The sequence below is a fragment of the Dipodomys spectabilis genome, unplaced genomic scaffold (assembly GCF_019054845.1).
Source record: "Dipodomys spectabilis isolate Male_0828 unplaced genomic scaffold, ASM1905484v1 ptg000018l, whole genome shotgun sequence".
Classification (NCBI taxonomy): domain Eukaryota; kingdom Metazoa; phylum Chordata; class Mammalia; order Rodentia; family Heteromyidae; genus Dipodomys; species Dipodomys spectabilis.
Genome location: NW_024870695.1, coordinates 23,054,677 through 23,082,215, shown reverse-complemented (window position 1 = coordinate 23,082,215; position 27,539 = coordinate 23,054,677). Strand labels below are relative to the sequence as shown.

Below are 27,539 nucleotides of genomic sequence, written 5' to 3'. Positions count from 1 at the left end.
GCAGAGACAGTGCCCAAGCCCAGAGTTCAAGCCCCATGACTGACCAAAACAAAGAAAACAACAACAACAGTAAGGTGGTAGGCATCAAATTCTAACAATAAATATGTGAAATGTAAACTGACTAATGTTCTAATTAAAGGACTGAGGTCAGACTAGAGAAATCAACAAAATGTTGTTTATTCAATGCAAAGACAAATAGACTAAAAGTATGAGACAGGGAAGAGCCATGGAGACACTTTGAAGGAAGCTGGAGTTCACATCAGGGCTCAGAGAGACCAAAGATGTGAAGGGACACAGACAAAAGCTGCCATCCAGAGTTCTGCTGAGGAAACCAGCGGGAAGTGTCCCAGAGCATTAATGTCCTGAAGACTGCAGAAGAGAAGTTCTCACATTCTTTTTATTAACATTTTTAGAAGGTGTACAAAAGGGTTTCAACAGGTCAGTTTGTGGCACAATGCAGCTGGATCAATGTCACCCCTTCCACTGTTCTTCCCCCACCTCTCCCAACTCCATCCCTCACATTCTCTAATGAGGGTGGTACAAACTGTTAGCATTTCCACACCCCTGAGCACAGTGTCACTGGGAATGGCTCAGGAAAGAGTAAGTTACAGGAGATACTCCAGTTTATATCATTGTCTGGATGAGAAGACACCCCTGAGAGTTAGCTTGATAGTGGCTTTTCATCCCTCCTCTCTCCTTTCTCTCTCCTGCCCTCCCCCCTAACTTCTCCCATATGCAGACATATTGAGAAGACAGGTAAAGGGCCTTCACACACAACGCAACCGACTGGAACCTGGATACAGCCTGTTCAAGGCCCTCAGTCTATGGTATTTTGTTACTGCTGACTCTGACAGCAGGAACCTGCTCAGGTAGCATCTGCCCTGTTGATTTACCTGGATCATATTTCTGAAGGAAGACAGTGAAGTCCAAAAAGAACCTGGGGGAACCTGGACTTGTTGGCACTGTTCAGCCATCCTTGACAATGAACCCCAAAGCAGCTGTCTAGAATCCCTGCCTATCAGCTGTTCAGCACCAGCTGCATCCCAGGAGCCAAAGGCTCAGCCCCACCATGTCATAGGCAGAACTGCTCACTGGTCTAGCTGAAGCCCAGGCCCATGTGCCAGCTTCTCGGAGAGCCACTGCTGTCAACCTGCACACAGATACTCCTGTGCCCTCTGTGGGCGCTTCCACCCTATACAACAAGATGCATGGACCATGGGCAGACATCATGGATGCCAGTCATGTGCACAGGGGGATTCATGTCCATTTATGCACATGAGTATGTATGCACAAATGAGTGTGCACGCCCATGTGAACTATACCAAGGATGTAACCTTAACCCTCTTTAGCCCTCTGCCTGCTAAAAGGACTCAAACCATATCTGGGCATCTTCCAGAAGCCACAGGAAGCAATAGAAGACTCTAAGGGCAAAAAAAAAAAAAAAAAAAAAAAAAAACCCTGCCTTGGCTGCTATGTGCGCCTGACAGTAGATGCCCAAGTCAGCAGGATGCCCATTCTCTCTAAGCATCGCCTGTAAAGGGGCTACAGCTTCAGGTGTCAGGAAACCCCCTCCACTATATCCCTCACACAAGCAGTGAAGCATCCTGTGTGATTCAGGAGAGCCTCAGAGCTCCCCTTGGGCTGTGAAGCCTGGTGAACTAGAAACCTTTCTGCAAACACCCCACCAGGATGCACAAGCCGCAGCCTCCACCGCCACAAGCCCACAGGTTCACTCTGCTCAGAATGGAGCATTAATTAATGCTGTGGAGTTGCCAACATGCCTTGTCCCTTGTGGCAGTCCAGCATCAGGTGTGAGGGTCTGTAGCCAACCACTGGCTCTCATTCAGAACATACAGTGTTCTGCAAGGAGCCAGTGGCTCATACCTTTAGTCCTAGCTACTCGGGAGACTGAGATCTGTTGACAATTCAAAGCCAACTTGGGCAGGAAAGTCCATGAGACTCTAATTAACCAGCAAAAAGCTGAAGTGTAAGTGTGGTTCAGGTGGGAGAAAACCAGACTTGACTGAAAAAGCCAAGTGAGAGCACCCAGCACAAAAAAAAAAAAAGAAAGAATATACAGTACCTGCCCTGCCAGTCTCCAAAGACCAAAAACATCCACAGAGCAATGACACCTACCCCATCATCGCTCCACCTTAGTACCTACCACACATGGCAGAGAAACTGCCATTCCACAAATTTATGTGGAAGCCCTGGGGAGCATCCCAGGAGAGAGACATGGGAACCAGCCCTGTCATACTGGGTTTTGGTCTTCCAACCTCCAGAACGGCGGGGGAAATACGGTGGACTGCTTCAGCCCCACCTGCGAGTGACAGCAGCGACCAAAAAACCCAGCTGTGCTGACAGGTTAAGCCAGAGGCATGAATGCAAAATCACCCCTCTCTGTGTGCTGGGTCTGCCCATCTACTCCATACACACAGCCTGCTGAGGGCTCAACCTCGTCCTTACCAGGTAGATCCTGCTTGTATGGCAGGGGCAGCCCAGCCAAGCATCAATGAAGAGTCAGGCCAGGGTGCACCTTACAGGATGGGGTAGAATTGAGCATCTCAAACCTCCACAAAACACAAGAGCAAGAGCAAGACACTAAAACTGACATGGAAGACCAATGTCCAGCTGCCACGTAACACTCGACGGCCTTATCTAGAGGAATCAGGCTCATCTACAGACTCCAGGGGACAAGGCAAGCAATTCTCTTTTTGTTCTGTATTATGGGAGCTTTGTAATTTCTCCCTTCTCTATCTGTGTGTGTGTCTGTGTCTGTGTGTCTGTCTGTCTCTCTCATCTCCCTCTTCCTCCCTCTCTCTCTTTCCTGCCTATCTCCTTTCTTCCTTCTTCTTCTTCTTTTTTTTTTTGTATAGCCCAGTCTGTCCTCAAACTCACCATTCTCCTGCCTTTGCCTATGAGTGCTGGGATTACAGTCCTCTGTCACTGTACCCAACTTGTTTAGGGTCTTTAACAAATGATACATGTTAAGTTTTAAGTAGAACCAACAAAAAAGAAAACAGACATATGGACATATATATCATTCTCTTTTCCTCTCCTTCCCCTCCCTCTCCCACTCTCTCTCTCATCCCCCTCCTCCATATTCTATCATCAACAAAAATAATGAATATTAAAGATGGAGAAAATCAAATACATGTGAACAATGCAAACACCTCACCAGGGAAGAAATAGGATGACTCCTTGAAATTGTCACTTCCAAACTGTGGTCCTTATATGGTTCCTTGAAGTAGTTCCAGCCACCAGAGAGTGACGCCAGCAGAAGTTCAGTGCCTATCCAAAATCCTGTACATCCATTCATTCAAATATACACCAAAACTATCTCCTTAGCCATTGCAACAAGTGCCAACAGAAACCGAACCTGCCTGGGCCTCCGCTATGTTAACGAGGTTGGCGACAAGTTAATTGGCTGCCTGCTGACCTCCTCTAGGCCCAGAAGCCTCTGTCCCTAGGCAGGACTAAGCACCAGGCAATGGAGGGCACCCACCATCTCCCCTCCCCACTGCAGTCTCTTGGGATTTCACTTGGTGTGAAACACCAAGAAAGGGAAGGGAAGGATGGAGGAGCACATATCTCAGAGGAAGAAATCTGCCAAATCTACCAAAAGCAGCAAGTAGCACCAACATAGACAGTGTTTTACCATGTGATTTTTAGAAAACACAATACAAACTTCCATTCCAGATGTGCAAACATACACATGTGAAGCACAGTGTCAGAAAAGGAGAGGGCTGCCAGATACCAGTGGCTCACGCCTGTAATCCTAGCTACTCAGGAGGCTGAGATCTGAGGATCGAGGTTCAAAGCCAGCCCCAGCAGGAAAGTCTGTGAAACTCTTATCTCCAATAAACCACCAGAAAACTGGAAGTGGCGCTGTAGTTCAAGTGGTAGAGTGCTAGCCTTGAGCTGAAGAGCTGAGGGACAGCACTCAGGCCCAGTGTTCAAGCCCCAGGACCGACTAAAGAAAAAAGAAAAAAAGAAAAGAAAAGGAGAGGGCTATACAAACCACACCAAGATGAGAGGATGCCAGGCAAACATTAGTACTGCACATTAAAAAAAAATTTTTTTTCAGAACCAGGCACCGGTGGCTCACGCCTGTAATCCTAGCTACTCGAGAGGCTGAGATCTGAGGGTCACAGTTCAAAGTCAGCCTGGGCAGGAAAGTCTGTAAGGAAGTCTATGAGATTCTTATCTCCAATTAACTACCAAAAAAACTGAAGTAGAGCTATGGCTCAATCGGTAGAGTACAAGCTGTGAGAAAAAAAAAATCTCAGGGACAGCACCCAGGCTGAGTTCAAGCCACAAGATAAAAAAGTTTTTTCCTAAGAAGTTTTTGGCGGTACTGAGGTTTGAACTCTAGACCTCATGCTTGCTAGGCAGGCACTCTTCCACTTGAGCCAAACCCTCAGCTTCTTTTTGCTTTAGTTTTATTTCATATAGAAAGACTCCCATAACTCTTTCCCAGGACATCAGGCCACAATCCTCCTACTTACGCCTTCCACTATAGCTGGAATGACAAGTACACGCTTCCACTTCCGGTGTATTAGTGGAGATAGGGATCTCATCATCTTTGTTCACCGAAGCTACCCTCAAACCACAAACCTTCCCATCTCTACCTCCCAAATAGCTGGACTCACAGGAATATGCTAACACTTGCTGCCGTAAAACTATCTTAAATGCAGAAGTATCACACAAAAGAACCCACAGACCCATTCCAACTGGGAACAAATATAAACATGTGCTCATGGCAATTGTGAAGGCCAAGGAGATAGTTTTGGTGTAGACTTCACCCAATGGATACACAGGACTTTGAATAGGCACAGAACCTCTGTTGGTGTCACTCTCTGGTGGCTGGAAATGCTTCATGCTCAATGGAATCAGCAGGGCTCCTGTCATCAGAAAGTGCATTCAAAGCCTACTTGACAAAAAAAAAAAAAAAGGCAAGTGTTTAATCTTCAATATTAAAGGATATAACATCATCAGTTTACTGCCTCTCTCTTGCTCACTGGCTCTTGCTCTCACTCTCACTATCTTTGTAGTACTAAGGACTGAACTCAGAGCTCCAAGCACTACTATACTGCTTAAGCCATGCTCTCAGTTCTCTTTTTAGTTTGTTTTTCAGATAAGAGCCTATTTGCCCAGGATGGCCTCAAACCAAGATCCTCCTACCTCTACCTCCTGAATAGCTGAGATGATAAGCATGTGCCACTACACCTGTCTAAAACTAGTTTTCTTTAACTTAAAATAATGATGATGATAATAATAATAATAATAATAAAGAAAAGGAGAAAGGATTAGACTGGACTGGAAAAATATACCCACTGAAGTGATGAGTCTGGAAAAAATATTTCACTCAATTGATGATGGCAGTAAATGTGTGGTCTGGGAAGATGAGGGGGAAATGGAAGATAATTTCATGTAAAAAATTTTTTTAATATTCTAGAGTAAGATTTCTGTATTGCTTTGATGTGACACCTGTATGGTTGCAAACAATGACATGAGCCTAGAATCACAACCCAGTAGAAATATCACTGCTTAAAACCCCTACCTACAGCACTCCTGAACTTCCCACAGATAAACTATAAAGATCACAGGCACCCAAAAAGCCCCCGTTTTATGCTCATTCCATGACCCCAGGGCTAAGAATGGTCCCTCATCAGACCTATTCCCAGGCTTAGCTGTACCTCCTAACCCATGTCCCAGCTTTCCTCCTTCATTAAGGTAACATTTAGCAAAGCCGCTATGAAGACAGCTCTGTTCACTTCCCATTAACTGTTACTGCATGAGCCTTCTCTCCTTTATTCCTAGACAAATAAACAGAAATAAAAATCCAATTTGGGGAGCGACTTGATATATCTGAAGTTAACAAAACAACCTGGGCTTTGACCTGACAGGTCATGATGAGTAAAACCCTTTTCATGAGCAATATTTTGCTTCAACTCCAACAGGGAGACAAATAAATCTGTAAAGCTGACTGAACAGAAATGCAGCTAAAGAACACAGGCATGTATTAACTATTTCCTTCCTGCCAACCCCAGAGTCTTCCTGCCCTACAGTTCCTGAATCTATAACTAAGATCAGCAGCTCTGAGGTCCAGCACTGGACCTATGGATGAATGGTGACAGTTCAAGTTGGGCCCATGATGTAGATGCTTTAAACCACATTTCTCATGTGCTTGTTCCTTCAGGTGAAATAATACAGAGACTCACTTCCTTTCGCCCTGTTGTCCAGGAAACAAAAAGGTATGCTCACCAGGTACTGGTGGCTCACATCTGTAATCCTAGCTACTCAGGAAGCTAAGATCAGAAGATCGCAGTTCAAAGCCAGCCTGTACAGAAAAGTCCAAGAGATTCTCATCTCCAATTAACAACCAAAAAAAAAAAACACACACACAAAAGAAATGGTAGCGGAGCTGTGCTCAAGGGGTAGAATGCCAGCCTTAAGGGAAAAGGCTAAGGCTAAGGGAGAACACACTGGCCCTCAGTTCAAGCCGCAGTATTGACACAAAAAAGTTCTTAAAAACTGGAAGAAAGTAAATAAATAAAATAAATAAAAACTAGAAGAAAGGAATGCTGGGACTTTTCTGCAGACAGGCCTCCCTTTATCCATGAGCCAGTCCTAAAGGACAAAAGCCCCCTAAACACAGCTTTAGACAATGACTCCATACCCACCCACCTCACCCTGCTCTGGGGCCATCTGCTGTCCGGTGATCTTTGTATAAGGTGAATGAATTGGAGGGTTGGATGGATCTCAGGTTGAATTTGCCCACACAACTTCCCACAGCCTCACAAGCTGCTGGTTTGTAAATTCCCAGAGCAGCAAACATTTCAAAAGTGAATTCTCAATCAATGCTGGAATCAACCACATGGACTCCAGATCAAAGCCCATTAACTTAGATGTCTCTAAATCAAAGCATCTTAAAGATCCAAGCTGCCGCTCTTTCCACATTGGTAACCAAATTAATAGTGACACCAAGGTAAACCTTTAGTTGGCATCAGAGTGAAGGTCAACAGACTTTTTTCCAAGAGCGACTCTTCTGACAACACTTGTATTCAGGGAATGTAACAATTAGATATAAAGCCCATCTATTTGGAAGGCCTTCTGAAATAATTTCACCCTCTCATATTAATGGTGAGAATTAATTTCTTTCCCAATGTCCTAGAACAGATGTTCACTGACTTTTCTGACAATCAACAGGGGTCTGAGCACTAATTGCTGTGACGGCTCTTTCTGAGCCCTTGCCCCAACCCTGATCTTGATTATCTACTTAGGGCCCACCACTGGGAGCTTCTCCATATATTAAAACAAATATGAATCAAAAGGTTAAAAAAAAAAAACACTGAGCAGTACAAATTGGCTGCTAACTATTTACACGGCTCAGAGAAAGCCCCTCTATTCAGCAGCTGTGCAAATACACCTGACACAGGTCTGACACCTCTACCACCCTGCCCCCAGTCCCAAGAGTAAGGCCACATCATGACTGCAAATTGCCCTCACCAAGAATGGCTCAGGTACTCAGGCAGGCCAGGCCTTGGTGAGGAGACAGAACGGGACTTAGCAGGAGGCTAGACAGAGGGGATAAGCCAGAACTTCTATCCACTATTGTGGGGCTCAAGCCTTCTGATGACAAGGTCTTTATGCCAGGGCAAGTAGATATTCTCCAGAAGCTGATTTATCTACAGCTTGGTGGACTGGGGCTGAGAATGTGGCTTAGTGGCAGAGTACTTGCCTAGCATGCATGAAGCCCTAGGTTTGATTCCTTAGTACCACATATACAGAGAAGGCCAGAAGTGGTGCTGTGGCTCAAGTGGTAGAGTGCTAGCCTTGAGCAAAAGAAGCTTAGGGACAGGGCCTAGGACTGGCAAAAAAAAAAAAAAAACAGGATAAGGTAGCTCACTATGAGAATCTCAGAAGTCGCACCGCATAGCTACATTCAACAAGGACCTGAATGTCCTGAGAGCAGAATATTCAAGGCCATTCAAGCTTTCAATGGGGGTGGAGGGAGAGGAGATAAAAGACAGAGGGTGTTTCCTCAGGCCAGCATCACAACTGTCCATCCAACCTTCACATCCAACTACCAGGGCCAAAGGATAGTGCTTCACCCCTATGAGCAACTCGTTTCTCATTCACCTCACTGTCCAAAAACTAAGATCTTAGGAAGTCTTCTTTCTCTTCCCCCAGCCAGGAATTTAATACAAGAAAGAAAAAAGGAGGTGGGCATGGCCTATATTCTCAGCACCTGAAAGACAGGACTAGTGAGGGATACATAGGGAAATTATCCTATCTAACAAAGTAAGAAAGAAGAAAGAGAAGAGGGAGGCAGGAGAATCCTTCCTACTTCCCCGGGATTGAGTGAGGAAATGGTTTTTTACCTCAAGCTCCCCCACGTAACTCTTCCTGTACCTGTTCACTTTCTGGGGGATCAAGCACCAGCTCCAGGACTTACTGGGGAGAAGTACCTGGGGAAACTGGACATGCCGGCCCCACAGTGTCACTGGCATCACCCCTTCTCCTCTGCCAACAGTAGCAGTGTACTCTGTTAATGGGCTTTAGCCATGGCCTGTGGCTGCCACACATGGCCTGGCCTTGGCTTGCTCTGCTCAGCCATTACAACCTTCAGGCTGCAGTGCAGTTTGTGCCAGGCTTCTCTAGGAGCAATTACATGCTCATCCACTCCCAACTTGTTGGCCTAATTTTGGAAAAACAAAATACCTAAAATCTCTAGCTTACCTCCAATGTTGGTACCTTTTTAATCTTTTTTCCCCCACTTTATAGCCCCTCAGTGGGAAATTGGAGCAAAGAGATGGAACAAGTACATAGCAGATGTGAGATCAAACCCTGAGCCCTTGCTGCCAGGGCTTTCCATCCTCACCCTCCCATGGGCCTATCTATACAGGCAGGTGTGTGGTTATCTCTCTGATGATATCACAGGCTCACCAAGGGCCAGGGCCAGGATCAAGACCTGCCTCTCCTTTCCCCCACTCTAGCTCTGCCCTCATAGACATCTATCCGGGGCCACCCAGCACAACATCTGGGTTTGTAATGGTATCTGACATTCAAATTCTGAACTTACTGAAATGTAAGTAAGGGGATGACAAATCATAGTACCAAGATCCCTTTCATGCCTCATTACCTGTGTAGACTCTACTGGCTAATGCAGCATGAAGGCATGTCTCAAGCTTGAATAGAAATTAATATCGCACAGGGCTAGATAACTAGAAGACAGCAATACTCACCAGGTGAGGCATCAGGAGGTCCACTGAGTATACGAAAGCAGCACCGAGGGTAAAGCCAATAGCCACGGGGAAGAAGGCAAAGGCACCGAAGTTCCCTGAGGATGTGGCCATTTCCACTGCTGGGGCCAGCAGAGACCAATAGGAAGCTGCCAACATGACCTGCAAAAGGCACAGCCAGCAACAGACCATTAAATCAGCCTGAAGTCTTCCCTCTGGGGGCCTCAGCTGCTCTCTGTGGTTCAAAGCACTCTGTAGTTTCACAGGTGTTTAATCTCAGGCATAGAAACTACCCAACCAAGCAGGTGACCCCAGAATTAATATTTCTCCTGGAACTACAGTGGTAAAAACCCAATTCAGGACAGGATAGAGTTGACCTGGGATGAGGGAATCCAGTTTGCCATCATCTAGCCTCTGGCCCAATGTTTCTCAACTTGCAGAAATTTTGCACCCAAGGCAGTATCTGGAGACTTTTTCCAATTGTCATAATAAGGGCACAGTAGTAGGAGCATCTGGTGAGTAGGGGTAAAGTGCTGGTATTCTATGCACAGCACAGAAACAAAGAATTCCCTAGCCCCCAGTGTCAATAACGGCATTGAGAAATCCTGTTCTAACTGAATGCTTCCAAAACAAATTGCTCATCACTTCATGAGCTCCACTACATTATAACATCACTCTAATTAGTACAGAGTACCTCCTTCTGTTGAGCTGAAATCTCTGTTCTTTTACTTTTTAGCTATATTAGGTCTTTGTCTGATCTCCGTTGCTTCAAAGAAGGTGCCTTTCCTCTGTGATATGTGAAAACATTTGGAGACCACCAGTAGGCCAGTGTCAAATCAGTCTCATACATTTTCTGTTGCCTACAAAGAGAGAGGGCCAGGCGCTGGTGGCTCACACCTGTCATCCTAGCTACTCAGGAGGCTGAGAGCTGAGGATCATGGTTCAAAGCCAGCCCGGGCAGGAAAGACCGTGAGACTCCTATCTCCAATAAACCACCAGAAAACAGGAAGTGGTGCTGTGGTTCAAGTAGTAGAACGCTCGCCTTGAGCTGAAGAGGTCAGGGACAGCGCCCAGGCCCAGAGTTCCAGCCTCACAACTGACAAAAAAAAAAAAAGGCAGAGAGGAACTAGTATTTACCCATCACATACCATTTCCAGGAAGACTGACATTTGATCCCTGTCTTACCATCACAACCCCAGGAGGCATTATCTTCTACTGCTATATGAAAATAAAGACAATGAATTTCAGTTGGGGGCTGGTGGCTCAGGCCTCTGATCCTAGCTACTCAGGAGGCTGGGACCTGGGCATCCTGGTTCAAAGCCAGCCCAGGCAGGATAGTCCATGAGACTCGTATCTCTACCAAAAATCTGGAAGTGGAGATGTGGTTCATGCACACACAGAAGAAAGAAAATCTTGAATAGTAACGCAGCTGCTCCTTTTCATGGGCAGTAAGTGGCAGATCCAGGGAACTGACCAAGCAAGACTACAATCAACTCAATGAGGGGAGAAATGAAGGAGAAGGGAAAAGCTGCTCTCAGATCTCACCAAGGTCAAACTGATCAGAGGTAATGAGGTCACCAGTGGTGGCCAGATTTAAACAGTCAACCACATATGTTTGCTCTTGTCTATGCTATGACATCCTCATGGCTACAGTACACCCACCTTCTGACGAAACTACATGACAGTCCTCACCAACACATAAAATGTTGAATGTGTTTCTAAAAATTACTTAATTATGCCTTGCTTTTAGAAAAAGAAAACACACCTGAATCATCCTCCAAAATAATATTCCAGCGACAGATGCAGAATGACAGATACAGAAGCCAAGAACAAACACATGCATAAATCCATAAATGCCACCATCCACACAGAACTTCCTGCTCTGGCCAAATTCTCCTTGGCAAAAGTCTTAATACTGCCCACAGAAAACTGCATCTGTCCCAAGACTCCGGGACCAAATGAAAGTACCTCATGTAAACCAGATGGATGCTGCAGTTAAGCCAGGCCATACACACAAAAAAAAAAAAAAAAATCAAAGGCAAGCCAAGAGCTCCCTGACCCCTACTACACCTCATCCAGCATCACCCACCCCTTTTCCAGAAGTGGCTACAGTAGCTTACAGTCCAACAGCCCTTGGTAGCTCTCCATCAAAAATCACCTGCACAGTGACCCAGAGATGAAGAGGTCCTTGTTCCTCCTTGAAAGACTGACCCATCTGTAACCTTTCTCCCTGCATGTTTCAGGGCCTCTGCTACATCTCAACTTGAACAATTCTGTAGCTGAAGAACCCAGATAATCACAGCATCCTTTAGACCCTCCCACACTCATCCCATGATGAGGGGTTAGGGCACTCTCAGATATACCTTTTGAACTCCTCCAGCCTCTGCACTCATAAATGAAATGAAATTAGGTATACCAGAGAGATACCTATGTGCCCCTTCAGATCTATGGTAGTGCTATTCACAGAGCAAAGACAGGGGGCCAACCTAAACACCCACCAAAGGATGAAAGGATAAGGAAAATGTACTAAGTATCTATAATGGAATATTATTTGACCTTAAAAGGCATGAAATCTTTAATTTTTTTGGCACCAGTCCTGGAGCTTTAACTAAGGGTCTAGGCACTGTCCCTGAACTTTTGGGCTTTTGTTTTGTTTTTTGCTAGTTAATTGGCATTAAGAGTCTCACAGACTTTCTAGGCATGAAATCTTAGTTGCAACAACATGGGTGGAACATGGATGGAACTAGAAGACATCACAAATATGACAGGATCCAAAGTAATCTGAAAGCCTTTCCCTTAGAAGTAGAAAACAGAACTCTGATCAGTCAATGGATACAAAGTTACAATTAGACAGGAGGAATAAGTAAAAGGATGGGCACAGCTGACAACTATGTAACTAGTTACAAGGACTCTTCAATGCTCTACAACAAGGAAATGAGTGTTTAAAGTGATCAAATACTGTGATTACTCTGATTAAGATTGTTTATGATATATACACTCTGTATTTAAGGACTGCAATTATTACTATGTGCATACAATTACTATGCATCCATTTTAAAAATAAATGTAAAAAAGTCTACAATGAATCAGTATCAATAACAATGGCACCAAATTGATCCCATGGATGTTCTCTTAACATTGTGATATGAACTACTCCAAGAAAATCCAGAAGTAGAATTTTTTGACAAGTAATAAACAGCGGTAATGAACCTGCTAAACATTTGCCTCTGGAAGATAAATCACACCTCACAAATTTACATCTATTAATAGCCCCTAAGTACCTTAGCAATAGGTAGGCAAACAGTAATTAAGGAACTCACTGTTCATTCCCATTCTAGTGGAGCTGATGCTGGGGATTTCAAAACAGAAGAGAAGACATGGTGAACTTTTCGTCTAAGAATCAACTTATCTAGGACTCAGAAGTCTTCACTGGAACAATCACGATTTTCACAAGATGTTCACATTAGGGAAAGCCAGACAAAACATACACAGAAACTCCCTGAACTATTTGTGAAGCTTTTCTGAAAACCTAAAATACATTCTAAATAAAGAGCCTATTAGCCAGATGCTGGTGGCTCATAATCCTAACTACCCAGGAGGCTGAGAGCTGAGGATTGTGGTTCAAAGCCAGTTCAGGCAGTAAAGTCCATGCAACTCTTACCTCCAGTTACCCAGCAAAAAGCTGGAAGTGGAGCTATGATGCAAGAGGTAGAGGGAAAAAAAAGGAAGGAAGGAGAGGGAAGGAAGGGGAGGGAGATAAGGAGGGAAGGAAGAAAAAAATGGAAAGAACATATTAAAAACTAAAGATAATAAGCACAGTCTCAGAGGCTGAGAGAAGATTGAGGGAGGTCATCTCCACTGAGGGTCAAAAGGCAGACAAAGCAAAGGAATGAAGCCATGGCACCCATGGTTTGCTCTGTTGGGTCAGGAAAATAGTGGGCCTGCAGCCTCCTTTTTATAGCTCAAGGACATCCAGATGGAAATGACCACCCTGGGACAGTAAATCCAGTCCTGAATCCAAACCCATTCCTAGCCCCAAAGCTACACATCATTTCTTGGATGTTTAAAATTCTTTGAAGTCTTTTTTTTTTTAAGCAGATAAATAGATTTGATTAATACTTATCAAGACACTCTAGAATAGTGGAGGAAAGAGAGCATACTCCTTAAACAATATTGGGGCAACTGGATTACCAGCTGAATAAAAATCAAAACTAGATTTATTCAAAACTTTATTCATATAACGCAAACAAACTTAATATAAAAGGCTTGGGAGGCTTTATTTGAAGCTCCTTAAAAATCACAATTCACAATGTCACCTACTCAGTACATCTAATCAGAGAATCACTTCCTTCTAAGCTTTTGAAATGTTTATTAATGCCAACGTGAAATACATAATCCAATAGGAAACCTTACCAAAGTTTAAGCTGTGCTCTCCTGCACTCCTGCTAGAGGAACCCTATGCCCACAAAATCAAAATGCAGGGACAAGAATCCATGGGGACAGAGGACACAGCAGCCATAATGTTTTGGAAGGCAATCACTGACAGGCTCCCTGGGAAGGTGACACACGGACCCAGGCAAGAGACTGAGAAGCCAAGTGGCTCAGTCCCCAGAATAGCCTTGAAATGAGGGTGCAAATAGGCCCACAAAGGGGACCAGGGACCACCTAGGGGACCAGCCTAGAACAGATGCAAACTGACCCTACATTCCACCAGTACCTCAAACAGCCAAGCAGCTGTTCCACCCAACAGTCAGCAACACCCACCCACCCCTGTCCAGCCAAAGGTGTCATGAAACAGGGGGAAAGGCAACTGGCTATACACTGGAAAGGGGACACTGGCACCCTCCCACACCCTCACCCCAATTCCACAATGGAAATCCAATGGGATAAAGGATCCTGGTCACAAAAGCGCTTTCTTCAGAAATGTCTCTGCCTAGTACCCTAACACCCACCTGGAATGTGTATTTCTCTTGAGGGCTCCTAAGTTTCAGCCTTAATGCCAGAGGCTGAAAGGGACTCAAGAAAATACTTCAAATCAGCAGATAGTTACAACCCTTCTCATGTTTCCAGAACAAAAATCCCTTCTGTAGTTCTTACATCTTAGCTTATAATAAGATCCCTGTTCTTGAAATACCATGCCACAGGGGTCCATTCTTTATAATGCTATTAATTGCCTTCTGGTGTCAGCAGTACCAGCACAGAATAACCAAAAACAACCTGCTACACACCTCAGTTCACAGCAGGTGAAGCTGTTCATTTCTGTGTAAGTGCTCATTTTGGAACAATTTAAGCTCTGGAAACAGCAATGAATTTATGAAGAGCTACTTGAGGGAGACGTAAGAATGCTCTGGGGTGATGGGTGTAGTTAAGTATTTCCTTTATTATCCCAACAACAGTTTAAATACTGAAAGAAGATCTGAGCTACGAAACAAGATTTCCCCCTTAATAAAAAGGGGAGAGAAAATTATTAATACACATAGTTATTACCATGCAGTAGAGCAAGTAACAGTTACTCACACACCTCTAAGGAAGGAGCCCAGAAATCTACAGATGACTAGCAAGAATCTCAGAATCTGTTCCAGAGTAGGACTCCCATCAACTGTGTTCAAAAAAACAAATGTGGAGTCCAACTTCAAGAGGCTACTGTGTAACTAAGGAGTCAACACAAACTTGCAATGCATAAAACTCAAGACAATCATCATTCCCCAAGGGCAGAAGCTAAGGACTGCCTCTAAGTTCTGTCTCCAAATCAGAAATTTATAATTTTTCAAGTCAACCAATAAGTAGCTGCCCATCAGTGGTCACTGTATAGCCAACATTATTCTTGACCCTGAGAAATAAAGGGAAGGTAGATCCAAAGTCCACTTGAGTCCTGCCTTAATGAAGAGGTAGCTGCACACCTAAGAGACTGCAGAAGACATGTGAAGTGATAGGCAAAGAGACACGTGAAGTGGTAAGTAGGTCTACAGTCATTCTAAGTAATGAGGTACCAATGCAAAAAACAGAAAAGGAAAAAAGTATAACCGCAAAAGGAATGGAAAGGTTCTTGAAAGCTGGATGTGGTTTACAAAGGTTACTGGCTGGGCAGGGCAGTGGGGGACAGGATCTGAAAAGACAAGCATGCGATGGGTCTGGCTAAGAAAGAGGGCATGCAGGGTCTAACGCCTGGTGTCCATGATTAGGAAGCCAGGCAGCACAGCTTGGACTTCAGATAGTAGGCAATTAGGCTGCATGCTAGAATCAACTGGGAACTTCAAAATAGAGATGAATATGACCATTTATACACACAAAAGGCCCTCAGGTGACGCCAGGATTGAAGGGTCAGCAGTATGCAACCACTAGGGTTGAGTGAAGTAAAGGAGACTAAGTTAGCATCAGAAATTAGATGGATGTCAGAAGGTAGAATGGAAACCCATGGGACAGGAGTGAGAGTGAAGAGGTGAGGATGGAGAGCCTGGGAAGAAGGAAGGAATTTGCATGTGACCCCACCAGAATGAGGTCACCCAGGTCCCTTCAACCCTGAGTCACTTGATCAGAAACCCACGGTGAGGAACCACCTGAATTCTGCATTGAGTCAGCTTTCAAATCTGGCAGGTTAGGGACTAATCATGACTCAAGCATGAATCAAACTCCAATGGGAGCTATATCTGAACTTAATGTGATTTTATCAACAAACCCTCATGATATATCACTTTATATAATTTCACAGAATTAAATCAAACAGCTCTAAGTTATAATCAATTACATTCAGCTGCAATTATGGTTATTAATTGTCAAAGACTTGCATGAATGACCTAACATTTCTTAGCTTTCACCCACCATTGCCAGTGATGGGCAGGTGCTTGGCTCCTATTCTCAAACTACAGAAGGGCATATTTGCTTAAAAAAAAAAAAACCCTACCATATGACCCAGTAATTCTTCTCCTAGACAGTTGCCCAAAGGAAAGAGAAACATATGTCCACAGAAAGCCTTGCACAAGAACATTCACAGAAGTTTTATTCATAGTAGCCACGCACTGGAAACAATCCAAATGGCCATCACCAAGAGAATGGATAAACACACTGTAGTATATTTATAAAATAAAATACTCCTTAGCAATGAAAAGGAGAAAAACTCCTGTGCTTCTGGAAACATTGGATGAATCTCAAAATCACTTCACTGAATAAAAGAAGACCAATAACAGATGCACGCATGCACACATGCACTTATGTATATACCCTCTTATGCATGCACGCACATGCGCGCACACACGTGTGCACACGCACACACACACACACACACACACACACACACACACACACACAAACACAGTATGATTCTACTTAAGCAGAAGAGCATGCCACAATAACATATGGGGTCAGGGTCTTCCAGTTTTTTGTTTTTTGGTTTTTTTGCTGGGAGGAGGACCAAGATGGATTCCGGGAACAAGACCTCTCCCTGTGACGTCACAAGTGTCCTCTATCTCACTTGAGGTGCTGGTTATACAGGTGAGTTGTAGAATTCACAGGGCCACACTGCAGAGGCTTCCTCTGGGCATCAGGTGGGGAGAAGCTGAAAAGACTGGGCTATACTCTCTGGCCTGCCTGAAAACCCTTTGCCTGAGGCTCCCACTATCAGAACCTGTGTCTGAGGCCATTTCTCCTCTACCAATAGGCACCGATGAGTGAGGGTACCCTGATATGTTCAGTGGATACATACTCTGTGCTCTTTGTTCCATTTGCTGGAGGGAAACCCCAAGTCCTCTAAACATAATTATCGCTGGTAGAAGACGCTGTCTGTGAAAAAGAGTTGGGGTGGATGTGCAATCTAGAGGCCATGTGCTCCCAGGGAGGGGCCTGGTCTGAGACATGACGTGGACACTACCTCATGTCAGACTGCTGGACATAAGGCGCTCTCTCCCCTCTGGCCATGGTCAGTGGCAGGGCAGATCTGAACATTTTTCTGGATTTCTAGCCAGATTCTAAAGCCAGCTGCACTGCTCACTTCAAGGATATTGCTGTGTAGGCAGGAAATGGAGCCAGAGTGAAGTTCTAACCCAGAGCAGTTGGCATTCATGGCTCACACAGAAATGCAGCTTTGTTTGTTAAACTTTACTTCTATTAAGATGGGGCAGTCTCTCACAAAGGAACTTGGAGGATGACAGTGGAATTGACACAGGTTTTTCTAAATATGGTTTTTCAAGAGAAAAAGGAGACCCAGATTTTTCATGGAACCATCCCGTTTGCTGGTTGGGACCAGTACTGGGGCTTGAACTCAGTGCCTGGGTGCTGTCATTCAGCTTTTATGTTCAAGGCTGGAGAGCTTGAACCACAGCTCTACTTTTAGTTTTTGGTGGTTAACTGATAGAGTCTCCTGGACCTGCCTGAGCTGACTGAACCTGAGTCCTGAGTAGTTAGGATTATATGACTATAGGCACAAGCCATCAGCACTCAATTCATGGAACCATTTTTAAAAATGAGTTGCTAAGCTACCCACTGATATAAAGTGCACACAGTCAAAAACCAAGATGTGATATGCTACAGACCCATGCAACCCTTTCCAATCATGGTACTGAACAGAGCAGTCATCCCCCAAGTGACCCTGTGCCTTCCTTCCATTATGAATCCCTTCCTCCCTCCCTAGCTACTCATCTCCTCAAAGATATGCTGGCAAACTTGTTTGCAGTCTAGGATTTCATACAGTAAGAACCATAGGTGTTTACTTTGCTTGTTCTCCCCCCCACACCCCATGCATTACTATTACTTGGAGATCCACCTATATTGTGTATTTGAATACTTGACCCTTTCACCATGAAGTAGTAATGCCATTATTTGTTATTCTACTTATTTGTTATCAGACCTTTGGAGATGGATTACAAAGCAGTGTAAGTACATGTAAAGTTGCAGTTAATACTAGTTTATAAAACTTGCTTGTAATTAATATTGCTATAAAAAAAATCTCAGTTGGCCTGATGATAGTACATATTTTTGTACAGCAATCACATCTTTTAAGTTGTAGGAAAACTGGATGCCTTGATCCAATGGACATCATGTTTGACCTTGAGGTTCTGGATCCACTCTGAAATGGTCCCCTGGAGTAGGGTGGGACAATCCAGTATAATCTCTAAGTAATGACAAGGTCTAGGCCCAGAGCTGAGAGCCAACCTATCCTAAACCAAGCAATACCGGGCAAGCATAGCAATCATACCCAAAGAGAATTTGCAGCATCCATTCTCAGTGGCCACAAGTCCTTGACAGCGATGCCTTAGATGTTGTAAGTGTTCACTTGCTTGCTCAGGATTTTTTTTCTTCTGGTTTTCTAGTGTTTATTGGAGATAAGAATCTCACGGGCTTTCCTGCCTGGGCTGGCTTTGAACCATGATCCTCAGATCTCAGTCTCCTGAGTAGCTAGGATTATAGGCGTGAGCCACTGGCACCTGACTTACTCAGGATTTTTAATCTGTGCCAGGGTCAGGGTCTGAACTCACAGCCTCCTATTCTCATGTGGCTCAACTGATGTTTTACTACTTGAACCATACCTCCAGCCCAACTTTTTTGCAAATTAACTAGATGCTCTCATGAACTTTTCTTCACTGGGCTGACTTCAAACTGTTATCCCCAGATCTCAGCCTCCTGAGTAGGTAGAATTGCAGGCATGAGCCACCAGCACCTGGCACCTACCTCCATAGTAAATATCTTAAAGCAATCACTCAAGATGTACCTGCTCCTCAAACGTACTGAAAGACCTAATTATAACTCAAATGTGTGGAAATAGCTGGAAAAGAGTCAGCTCCAAACCTGCTCCTGCTCCACATCTAAGCTCCCAAGTCCAGTGCACTCAACTCAACAAACATTTACAGACAAATGCCGTGTGGGGAAGACTCACCTAGACTGGAACACCCAGACCTTAGCTCCAAAGTCAAATACACTTAGACTCCTCACCCACAAACCCACTATTTCAACCAGGTACAAGTTTAAAAGAAATTACTCCAGTTCTTTCAGATTCACTAAATAAAGGACTCCCAGAATCCTTCAGTTTGCCTCAATGATTAACTCCATGCAGATTGATTAAAAATGGTGTGAACATGTTACCCCTGCCGCCTCTCCGTGGCACCCAGCCACCCTTCTATCAGCACCTCTCACTGTGGGCATCCTGATGGACAATTGTGCCAGCTGGCCTGGCCTCCCGTCCCCATACTGCTCCAATCTGTCCCAGATCTGGCGGCCAAGGAAGCAGCCCCTGCCAGTACTGGAAGGAGGGGAGCAGAGACAGCTGTCTGCCTCCACTGAGAGAAAACTCTGAAGAATGAGGAATGAGCTGCTCCACTTTGTTCACAAGCACCAGCCTCTGCCTTTGTGCCTCTCTTGGCTTGAACCAGCAGTGTGGTTCAAGGCCAAGACCTGCAAGGTCAAGAAGAAGTAAAAAGGCCACCTCTCATTCCAAACCTTGCATCCATTTGTGAAAATGTGGGTCCCTCCAAGTACTTTGTGTCCTAATGTACCTGAGAGATGAAAGATGCTGTGGGTGTGGGCGCAATGATTCCAAGAGGTGAGGACGAGCTGAGTGAGGTGTGACAGGGTAGAACTACAGGAAGGCACTGGATGAAGTGTGAAAAAGCCCTGCCCTAAGCCAGTGCCACTGCTCACCTGTAATCATAGCTACTCAGGAGGCTGATACCTGAGGATCATGGTTAGAAGCCAGCCTGGGGAGACAAATCCAGAAGGATCAAATCTCCAATTAACCAGTAAAAAGCTGGAAGTGGAGCTGTGGTTCAAGTGATAGAGTGCCAGCCTTGAGCCAAAAACCCAGTTAGAACTCAGGATCTGAGTTCAAACCTCAGTACCGGCGGGGAGGGGGGGACCAGACGGAGAGAAGAAGGGGAGGGGTGAAAAGGGGGAGGACTGGGGAAGAGGAGCAGTGGAGAGGGGAGGGCCTCCCCTCTCCTGATTTAGTTAATAAAAGTAGAAGACACCCAGTTAAGCTGGATTTCAGATACACAATGGGCATGTTTTTTAATATGTCGCACATAATATTTAGAACATATTTAAACACTCAATGGTTCTTTATTAGAAGTACTGTTGAACTGGATGTCCTGTACTTTAGCTGATAACCCAACTCCCACAGATGATTTTCTAAGCCTGCTTACTATGTTTTTTTCTTTCTTTCTGTTGTTCTCTTTATGAAAGGTAGTGGAAAAGCAGAACTTTGGAATAAGACTCCCTGGGTTGTTCAGGTCCAAGAAGCCACTGTTAACCAGCTGAGAAATGCTGGGTAAGAGATTAACCTCTCTTCAGGATTACTACTTCCCCATATATAAACTGGAAACAGCAACAGACATAATAGTAATGTGTGCAAATAAGAATATTTATACAAAGAAAAGGTTTCTCTTTTTTTAACTCAGGGTCTTTTGCTCAAAAGTTATAGAAACTGCCCAGATGCCCCATAATAAATGGATTTTTTTAAAGTTTTACACACACACACACACACACACACACACACACACACACACACAGAATTTTATGCAGCCACCAAAAAAAAAGTGAAACTAGGTTATTTGCAAAGAAATAAGGAAATGGATGGATCTGTAAAGTATCATCCTGAACAAAGTAAGCCAAATCCAGACAGATAAAGGGTGAAATGTTCTCATGCAAATACATCAGAGACATATGCTTATATATACAATCAGGTTGACTGAAGTATAGTCTGCAGAAGTGACACTCCTAGACCTTAGAACAATTAACAGACAGGTAACAAAATAAGGAAGCTGAAACTAGTGTAAGGAGGGGAGAGGTATGACAGATGAATGGAAAAGTGAACTGGAGGCAATGCAGTCAGAACACTCAACCCATGTGTGTGATAAAGTGAGAGATGTGAAATGACCCAGGGAGGAAGGGCAAATAGGATGGAGGAGAATGAGGAAAATGACTGTCCAGGAAATGCAATACCAACTAATAAGACTGATGAAGCTGGTGTCAGTAGTTAATGCCTATAATGCTAGCTTACTCAGGAGACTGAGATCTAAGGATGGTAGTTCAAAGCCAGCAAGAGCAAGAAAGTCCTAGAGACTCTTAACTCCAATTAGCCACCAAAAAGCTAGAAGCAGAGGTATGGCTCAAGTGATAGAGCATCAGCCTTAGGCGAAAGGCTCAGGTATAGAACTCACTTAGGCCCTGAATTCAAGCCTCAGGAGTGGCATAAAAAAAAAAAAAAAAAAACTCTGTTAGAGAGCAGAGGGCCAGTAGAGAAACTGTTAAAGGGAAAGTGACTGAAGGACAAGATAAATTACTTTAAAATGTGGAATCAAATTTCTCAAGAAACAATGGGAAGCACTTACTTGCAAGAGGAGAAGGGGGTCAATGATTCAAAAACTTAGGGCCAGAGCTAAGAGCTGGTAGCTTATAGCTGTAATTCTACCTTACTCAGGAGGCTAAGATCTGAGGACTGCAGTTCAAAACCAGCCCAGGTACAAAAATCCATGAAACTTTTTTTTTTTTTGGTTGGTTGTGCGTCTTGAACTCTGGGCCTGGGTGCTGTCCCTCAGCTCAAGACTCAAGGCTAGTGCTCTACTACTTGGGCCACAGCGCCACTTCCAGTTTTTCTGATGGTTTTTTTAATTGGAGATTAGAGTCTCATTGACCTTCCTGCCCAGGCTGGCTTTGAACCATGATCCTCAGATCTCAGCCTCCTGAGTAACTAGGGTTACAGGCATGAGCCACTGGTGCCTAGCTCCATGAAACTTTTTTTTTTTTTTTGGTCAGTTGTGGGGCTTGAACTCTGGATTTGGGCGCTGTCCCTATACTCTTCAGCTCAAGGCGAGCACTCTACCACTTGAGCCACAGCGCCATTTCCAGTTTTCTAGTGGTTTATTGGAGATATGAGTCTCACAGACTTTGCTGCCCGGGATGGCTCTGAACCAAGATCCTCAGATTTCAGCCTCCTGAGTAGCTAGGATTACAGGCGTGAGCCACCAGTGCCCACCCCCATGAAACTTTTTATCTCCAGTTAACCACCAGAAAACCAGAAATGGAGCTGTGGGTCAAAGTGGTAGAGAGCTAGCTAACTTTGAATAGAGCTCAGGGACAGTGCCCAGGCCCTGAGTTCAAGCCCTATGACTGACAAAAAAAAAAAAAAAAAAAAAATCCCTGAGGACCAATAAAAATGTCCAACAAGTCTTTCATTCAAAAAGTCACAGCTCCACATGCAGTTTCCTATTCAGGAAGCCCACCTGATTCTCAGATCTAGTACATGCAGTTTTAACCAAACTTTGTAAAAAATATCAAATTATAAAAAGAAAGCCCCCCCCCCCGCAAAATCCCCATGCACACACTACACAGCTCCCTCAGCTAATATGAGACACTCTGTGTCCCAAGTGGTCATCACTTGTGTTGAAATCGTGGCATCTCTTGTTTCTCTGTCCTTCAGTTTGTGAAAATCTCCCTTCTGAAAGCAAGGTAAAAGTAAATGTTCTGGGGCTGGGAAGGTGGCTCAGTGGTAGAGTGCTTGCTTTGCATGCATGAGGCCCTCAGTTCGATTCCTCAGCACCACATAAGCAGAAAAAGCTGGAAGTGGGGCTGAGGCTCAAGTGGTAGAGTGCTAGTCTATAGCTGAAGAGCTGAGGGACAGCATCCAGGCCTAGAGTTCAGGCCCCACGACTAACAAAAAAAAAAGTAAATATTCTTCATTGAGCAATCGAGTGAAAACCTGAGACTTGTTGAACGGCAGAGGTCTTGAGTGGCAGTTGGATGATGTCATCTGTGAGTCCCAAGCATGGGCAGTTTGCCCTCAATGGAGCCTCCCTGGAACCACAGAAGCACAGATACCTAGGCTCTACTAGACTGCAATTATACTTCAACGAAAGTGGAAACCCATATCACAGACAATTCGCACAGAAATATTACGAGCAACAAAAATGACAAGCAAAAGCCCAGAATGAGTGAAATGAAAGAGCGTGTGTCTAAATCTTACATAGACTATGAGCTCATATTTTTAATTTGTTAATTATCTATAAAACTAAGAGAGGACAGAAGATTCACAGTAAGAAGAAAGGTCCAGAGGGTTTTGTGAGAAGGTAACCAACTGGGCCCAGACCACAATTCATACCAATCCCAAATTCCATACCTTACACCAACCCCAAACACCACAACACTAATCAACATGTATTGGGCATTCACTATGTACTGCTTACTGCGCTAAATGCTTCCATTATATTTACTTATATCCCTGAGTAGCATGCCACAAAGGAGACAACAGCATCATCCCTGTCTTACAGATGAGTAAACAGGGTCACAAGTCTCAGCTTACACAACTAAGGAGTAGCAGAATCAGGCTCAAACCCAAGCCCCATGATTAGACATCCATTCTCATGCTCTAGTATCTGTCTGCTAGAAATAAGTCTCCACCCCCCAACCCTCCCACCCCCGCGTCCACTGTCCCTACCCTGAGCTCACCCCATGCACTGATGGTTTGAGACATTTCCTGACATGACTACTTCCTGAGACGTTCATCAGAATTAAATCATGGGCAAATTTTCAAAATGCTTCAGAAATATAATGAGTTTGTGTTCAATTAGTTTCTTCCTTCACTGGGAGAATCAGCAAGACTAATTTCCTTACAGACTCGGTGGGACTGGTTTCTCGTTACCTGTTCTGAGAGCTCAGACTGACCTTCCAGCACACGCAGAGTCTGGAGAAATCAAGCTGGGCCTGTGTGCAAACATCCCAGAGAGAATTTCTAATGTCCACATGTCCATTCAACACTTGCATTTATAAAAATGTTTAGGGTACTTAGGCTAGAATTCATGGCTTTGTACTTGCTAAGTACGCACACTAACACTCAAGCCTTGCCTCCTAACCATAAAAGTATCTTCAAGTGCCAATTATGTTCTAGCCCCTATTCAGGGTACTGCAGTTCACCAATGGAAGGGAGAGTCTCTGCTCTAGTCCTTCCAGGTTGAGGAGGAAAGAGGATAAGCAAAGAAGTCACTAAAATCTACAGATGAATTGGGGGGCAGGGAGGGAGGGTGTAATGCTAATCAAGGGGCTCATTAATCTCATCTTGGAAAGGGTGAAACATAAAAAAGAGGATAAAGTGTGGTGCACACTTGTCATCGTAGCACTCAAGAGTTAGAGACAGGGAAATCAGTTCAAGTCAGGCCAAGGACAGCCTAGTCTACATAGTGAATCCCTGCACTCACCCTGGGCCACATATCAAGACATTCTCTTGAAAAACAACAAAATATAAAATAAAAAAGCCAGACACTGGTGGCTCATGCCTATTATTCTAGCTATTCAAGAGGCTGAGATCTGAGACTCATGGTTCAAAGACAGCCTGAGGAAGCCAAATCCAAAAAATTCTTACCTCCAATTAAGTGGGGGAAGGGAGCTAGATGCAGAGCCTTGGCTCAAATAGTAAAGTAGCAGAGGGCCAGCTATAAGTGAAAAAGCCAAGCAAGCGTACCAGGCCTTTAGTGGTAGAGTGCTTGCCTAGCGTGTATGAAGCCCTGGGTTCAACTCCTCAGTACCACATAAACAGAAAAAGGCAGAAGTGGCACTGTGGCTCAAGTGGTAGAGTGCAAGCCTTGAGCAAAAGAAGTTTAGGGACAGTGCCCAGGCTGAGTTCAAGCTCCAGGACTGGGAAAGAGAGAGAGCTCACACAAGGACTGTGTAACACTGTAACACTGTTCAACAAGAAATGGACTCATGAGGGAAGAGATGGCAGGGGTAAAACAAAGGAGGGGTAACAACGCTCGATAGGAAATGTACTCATTACCTTACTCATGTAATTGTAACCCCTCTGTACAGTATCTTCACAATAAAATATATTTATATTAAAAAAAGAAATGTATTCCATTACCTTACTCATGTAACTGTAACTCCTCTTACATCACCTTTTCAATAAAATAAAATAGCATAAAAAAAGAGTATAAGATGCCGGGCGCCGGTGACCCACGCCTGTAATCCTAGTTACTCAGGAGGCTGAGATCTGAGAATCACGGTTCAAAGCCAGCCCGGGTAGGAAAGTCCATGAGACTCTTATCTCCAATAAACCACTAGAAAACTGGAAGTAGTGCTGTGGCTCACGCGGTAGAGCACTCGCCTTGAGCTGAAGAGTGCAGGGACAGTGCCCAGCCCAGAGTTCAAGCCCCACAGCCAACAAAAAAAAAAAAAAAAGAGTATAAGGCCTTCAGTTCAAACCCCAATATCAGCACAAAAAGAAATAAAATTTAAAAGTAGGGGAAATTATATGATTGGAATATATTATAAATGTATGGAAACAATGAACTAATTCTCTTTATAACTTATATACGCTAATAAAAGAGAGAAAAATAGAGATAGAGAGGCAAGAGAGGAGGGATTCCCTTGGGGAAGAAACACACACAATAGCAAAGACCTGGAAAGAACCAGCGTCTCAGAAGAGGGATAGAATCAATTATTTAGAACTATTAGACCAGGCAACCTAGTCATTTGAGACATTCACAAACCCCAAAGACCAAGAGACTAAAGGGCGGATCCCATGGACACGTCAGACAATAAAGTCCAGCATGGATTCTCTTCACTACATGCACATAATTAAACCTACACCTATAGAATTATTGCAAGAATCAGGTGAGGTAATAGACGAGAACGTGCTTTGAAAAATGCAAAGCAATAAAGCAATGTCACCTGACAGTGTTGGGAGATGCAGGAGCTTTCAAGATGCAAATATCCCTCGGTATGGACATATAAAGACACCCTCACTGCACTGAACACCACATAATCACAAAGTGTTGAACAATTTCAACTCTGTCATTTATTTAAAGCTTATGCCCAGGTGATGACTAGGAGTCTCTTCCTCTGTCTTAAATACAATACTATTCTGTTTTGCACCCTCCTGGAGAACTCACTCAGCTCTGGGCTATCCTGCTTGATTTCTTCACAAGAAAAAAAGAGCAAATGTACTCATTACCTTACTTGTGTAACTGTAACCCCGTTTATCACCTTTACAATAAAATTTTTAAAAAGAAGAAAAGAGCTTCAGAAACAGAAGTTTCCAAAGAGATGCTAGACCCGAAAAGCCAAAGGGGACAAAAAGAAAGCGCCCAAGCCGGGCGCCGGTGGCTCACACCTATAATCCTAGCTACTCAGAAGGCTAAGATCTGAGGATCATGGTTCAAAGCCAGCCCAGGCATGAAAGTTTGTGAGACTCTTATCTCCAATAAACTGCTAGAAAACCGGAAGTGGTGCTGTGACTCAAGCGGTAGAGCGCTCGCCTTGAGCTGAAAAGCACAGGGACAGCGCCTAAGCCGAGTTCAAGCCCCACGACCAACAAGAAAGAAAGAAAGAAAGAAAGAAAGAAAGAAGGAAGGAAGGAAGGAAGGAAGGAAGGAAGGAAGGAAGGAAGGAAGGAAGGAAGGAAGGAAGGAAGGAAGGAAAGAAAGAAAGAAAGAAGGAAGGAAGGAAGGAAGGAAGGAAGGAAAGAAAGAAAGCAAGCGCCCACCTACAGGGGAACATGCTGCCTCCCCTTTGCTGCTGTCAGACACCCAGTTCTCCCCAGGGCCTGATGGCCAGCCCCATCACTGATGCATGCATCCTGGAAAAGGGAGCACAGTAGCCCAAAGCCCAGGACAGATGTGGAATTAAAGCTAGGCCCCCTGACAGCAGAGATCAGCTTATACCAGCCAGCTAGCAAAGCACTGTCTCCCTGGGATTTGCTCTCTCTCCTCTGGAGGGCACAGAGGCATTAAGCAGTGAGGAGTGAATTTATTCTCTGACACTGGCACAACGTGAGAGGGAAAGGATTTCCATCTCAAAGGAGCCTTGAGATGTCTGGAGGACCAGGAATGGGCCACTAATCATGGAGATGAGAAGCACAGACCCCCATGTGAGCTAGAACACTCTTCATTACTACTCCTTACTACCACAGTTCTATTTTACTACCCAAAGATAGGTTTGTCTCTGAGGGACTACAGGGATGCCTCTTCCTGGGATACTTGAAGTCCTGTTCCTCGGGTGGGAGGCATCAAGGCAAGAAAGGTGGAAGGAAGCCAAGAAAAGTATTCATTCCATCTGGTATCCCATGTGGCCCCCAGGCAGGTCCTGGGAATGATAGCAGGCAGGAACTCCTCCCTGCCGGTCACTTAAGTCCTCCTGTCTCCATCTTTCTCACCACCTTCATGAGAACAATGTTGAGTGATAAGGACCTATACTGGTTGGTACTGTCCCTCTGTCCTGTCCAGATGTTTGTTTAAGAAATACAGGATTGCCAGGCATCAGTGACTCCCACCTGCAATCCTAACTCCTCAGGAGGCTGAGATCTGGAAAACTGTGCCAGTT

The 27,539-nt window shown here is 44.4% G+C and overlaps 1 protein-coding gene and 1 long non-coding RNA gene across 5 annotated transcripts in view; one reads left to right on the top strand and one right to left on the bottom strand.

The window, feature by feature from the left end:
- Slc39a11 (solute carrier family 39 member 11) overlaps positions 1 to 27,539 on the bottom strand; it is a 324,266-nt gene that overhangs the window by 228,108 nt on the left and 68,619 nt on the right. For 3 of the 4 annotated variants that reach the window (XM_042672865.1, XM_042672859.1, XM_042672878.1), the window contains exon 4: positions 9,252 to 9,410. In XM_042672865.1, the coding sequence (XP_042528799.1) occupies positions 9,252 to 9,410 (159 nt within the window). Of the gene's footprint in view, positions 1 to 9,251; positions 9,411 to 19,319; positions 19,329 to 27,539 lie in introns of all 4 variants that reach the window. The other variant, XM_042672872.1, reaches the window with a different exon arrangement.
- On the top strand, positions 1,810 to 9,332 carry LOC122102282. Its single transcript, XR_006146479.1, has 4 exons — positions 1,810 to 1,821; positions 2,882 to 2,884; positions 8,636 to 8,641; positions 9,242 to 9,332. It is a non-coding gene; the product is annotated as an uncharacterized LOC122102282 (long non-coding RNA).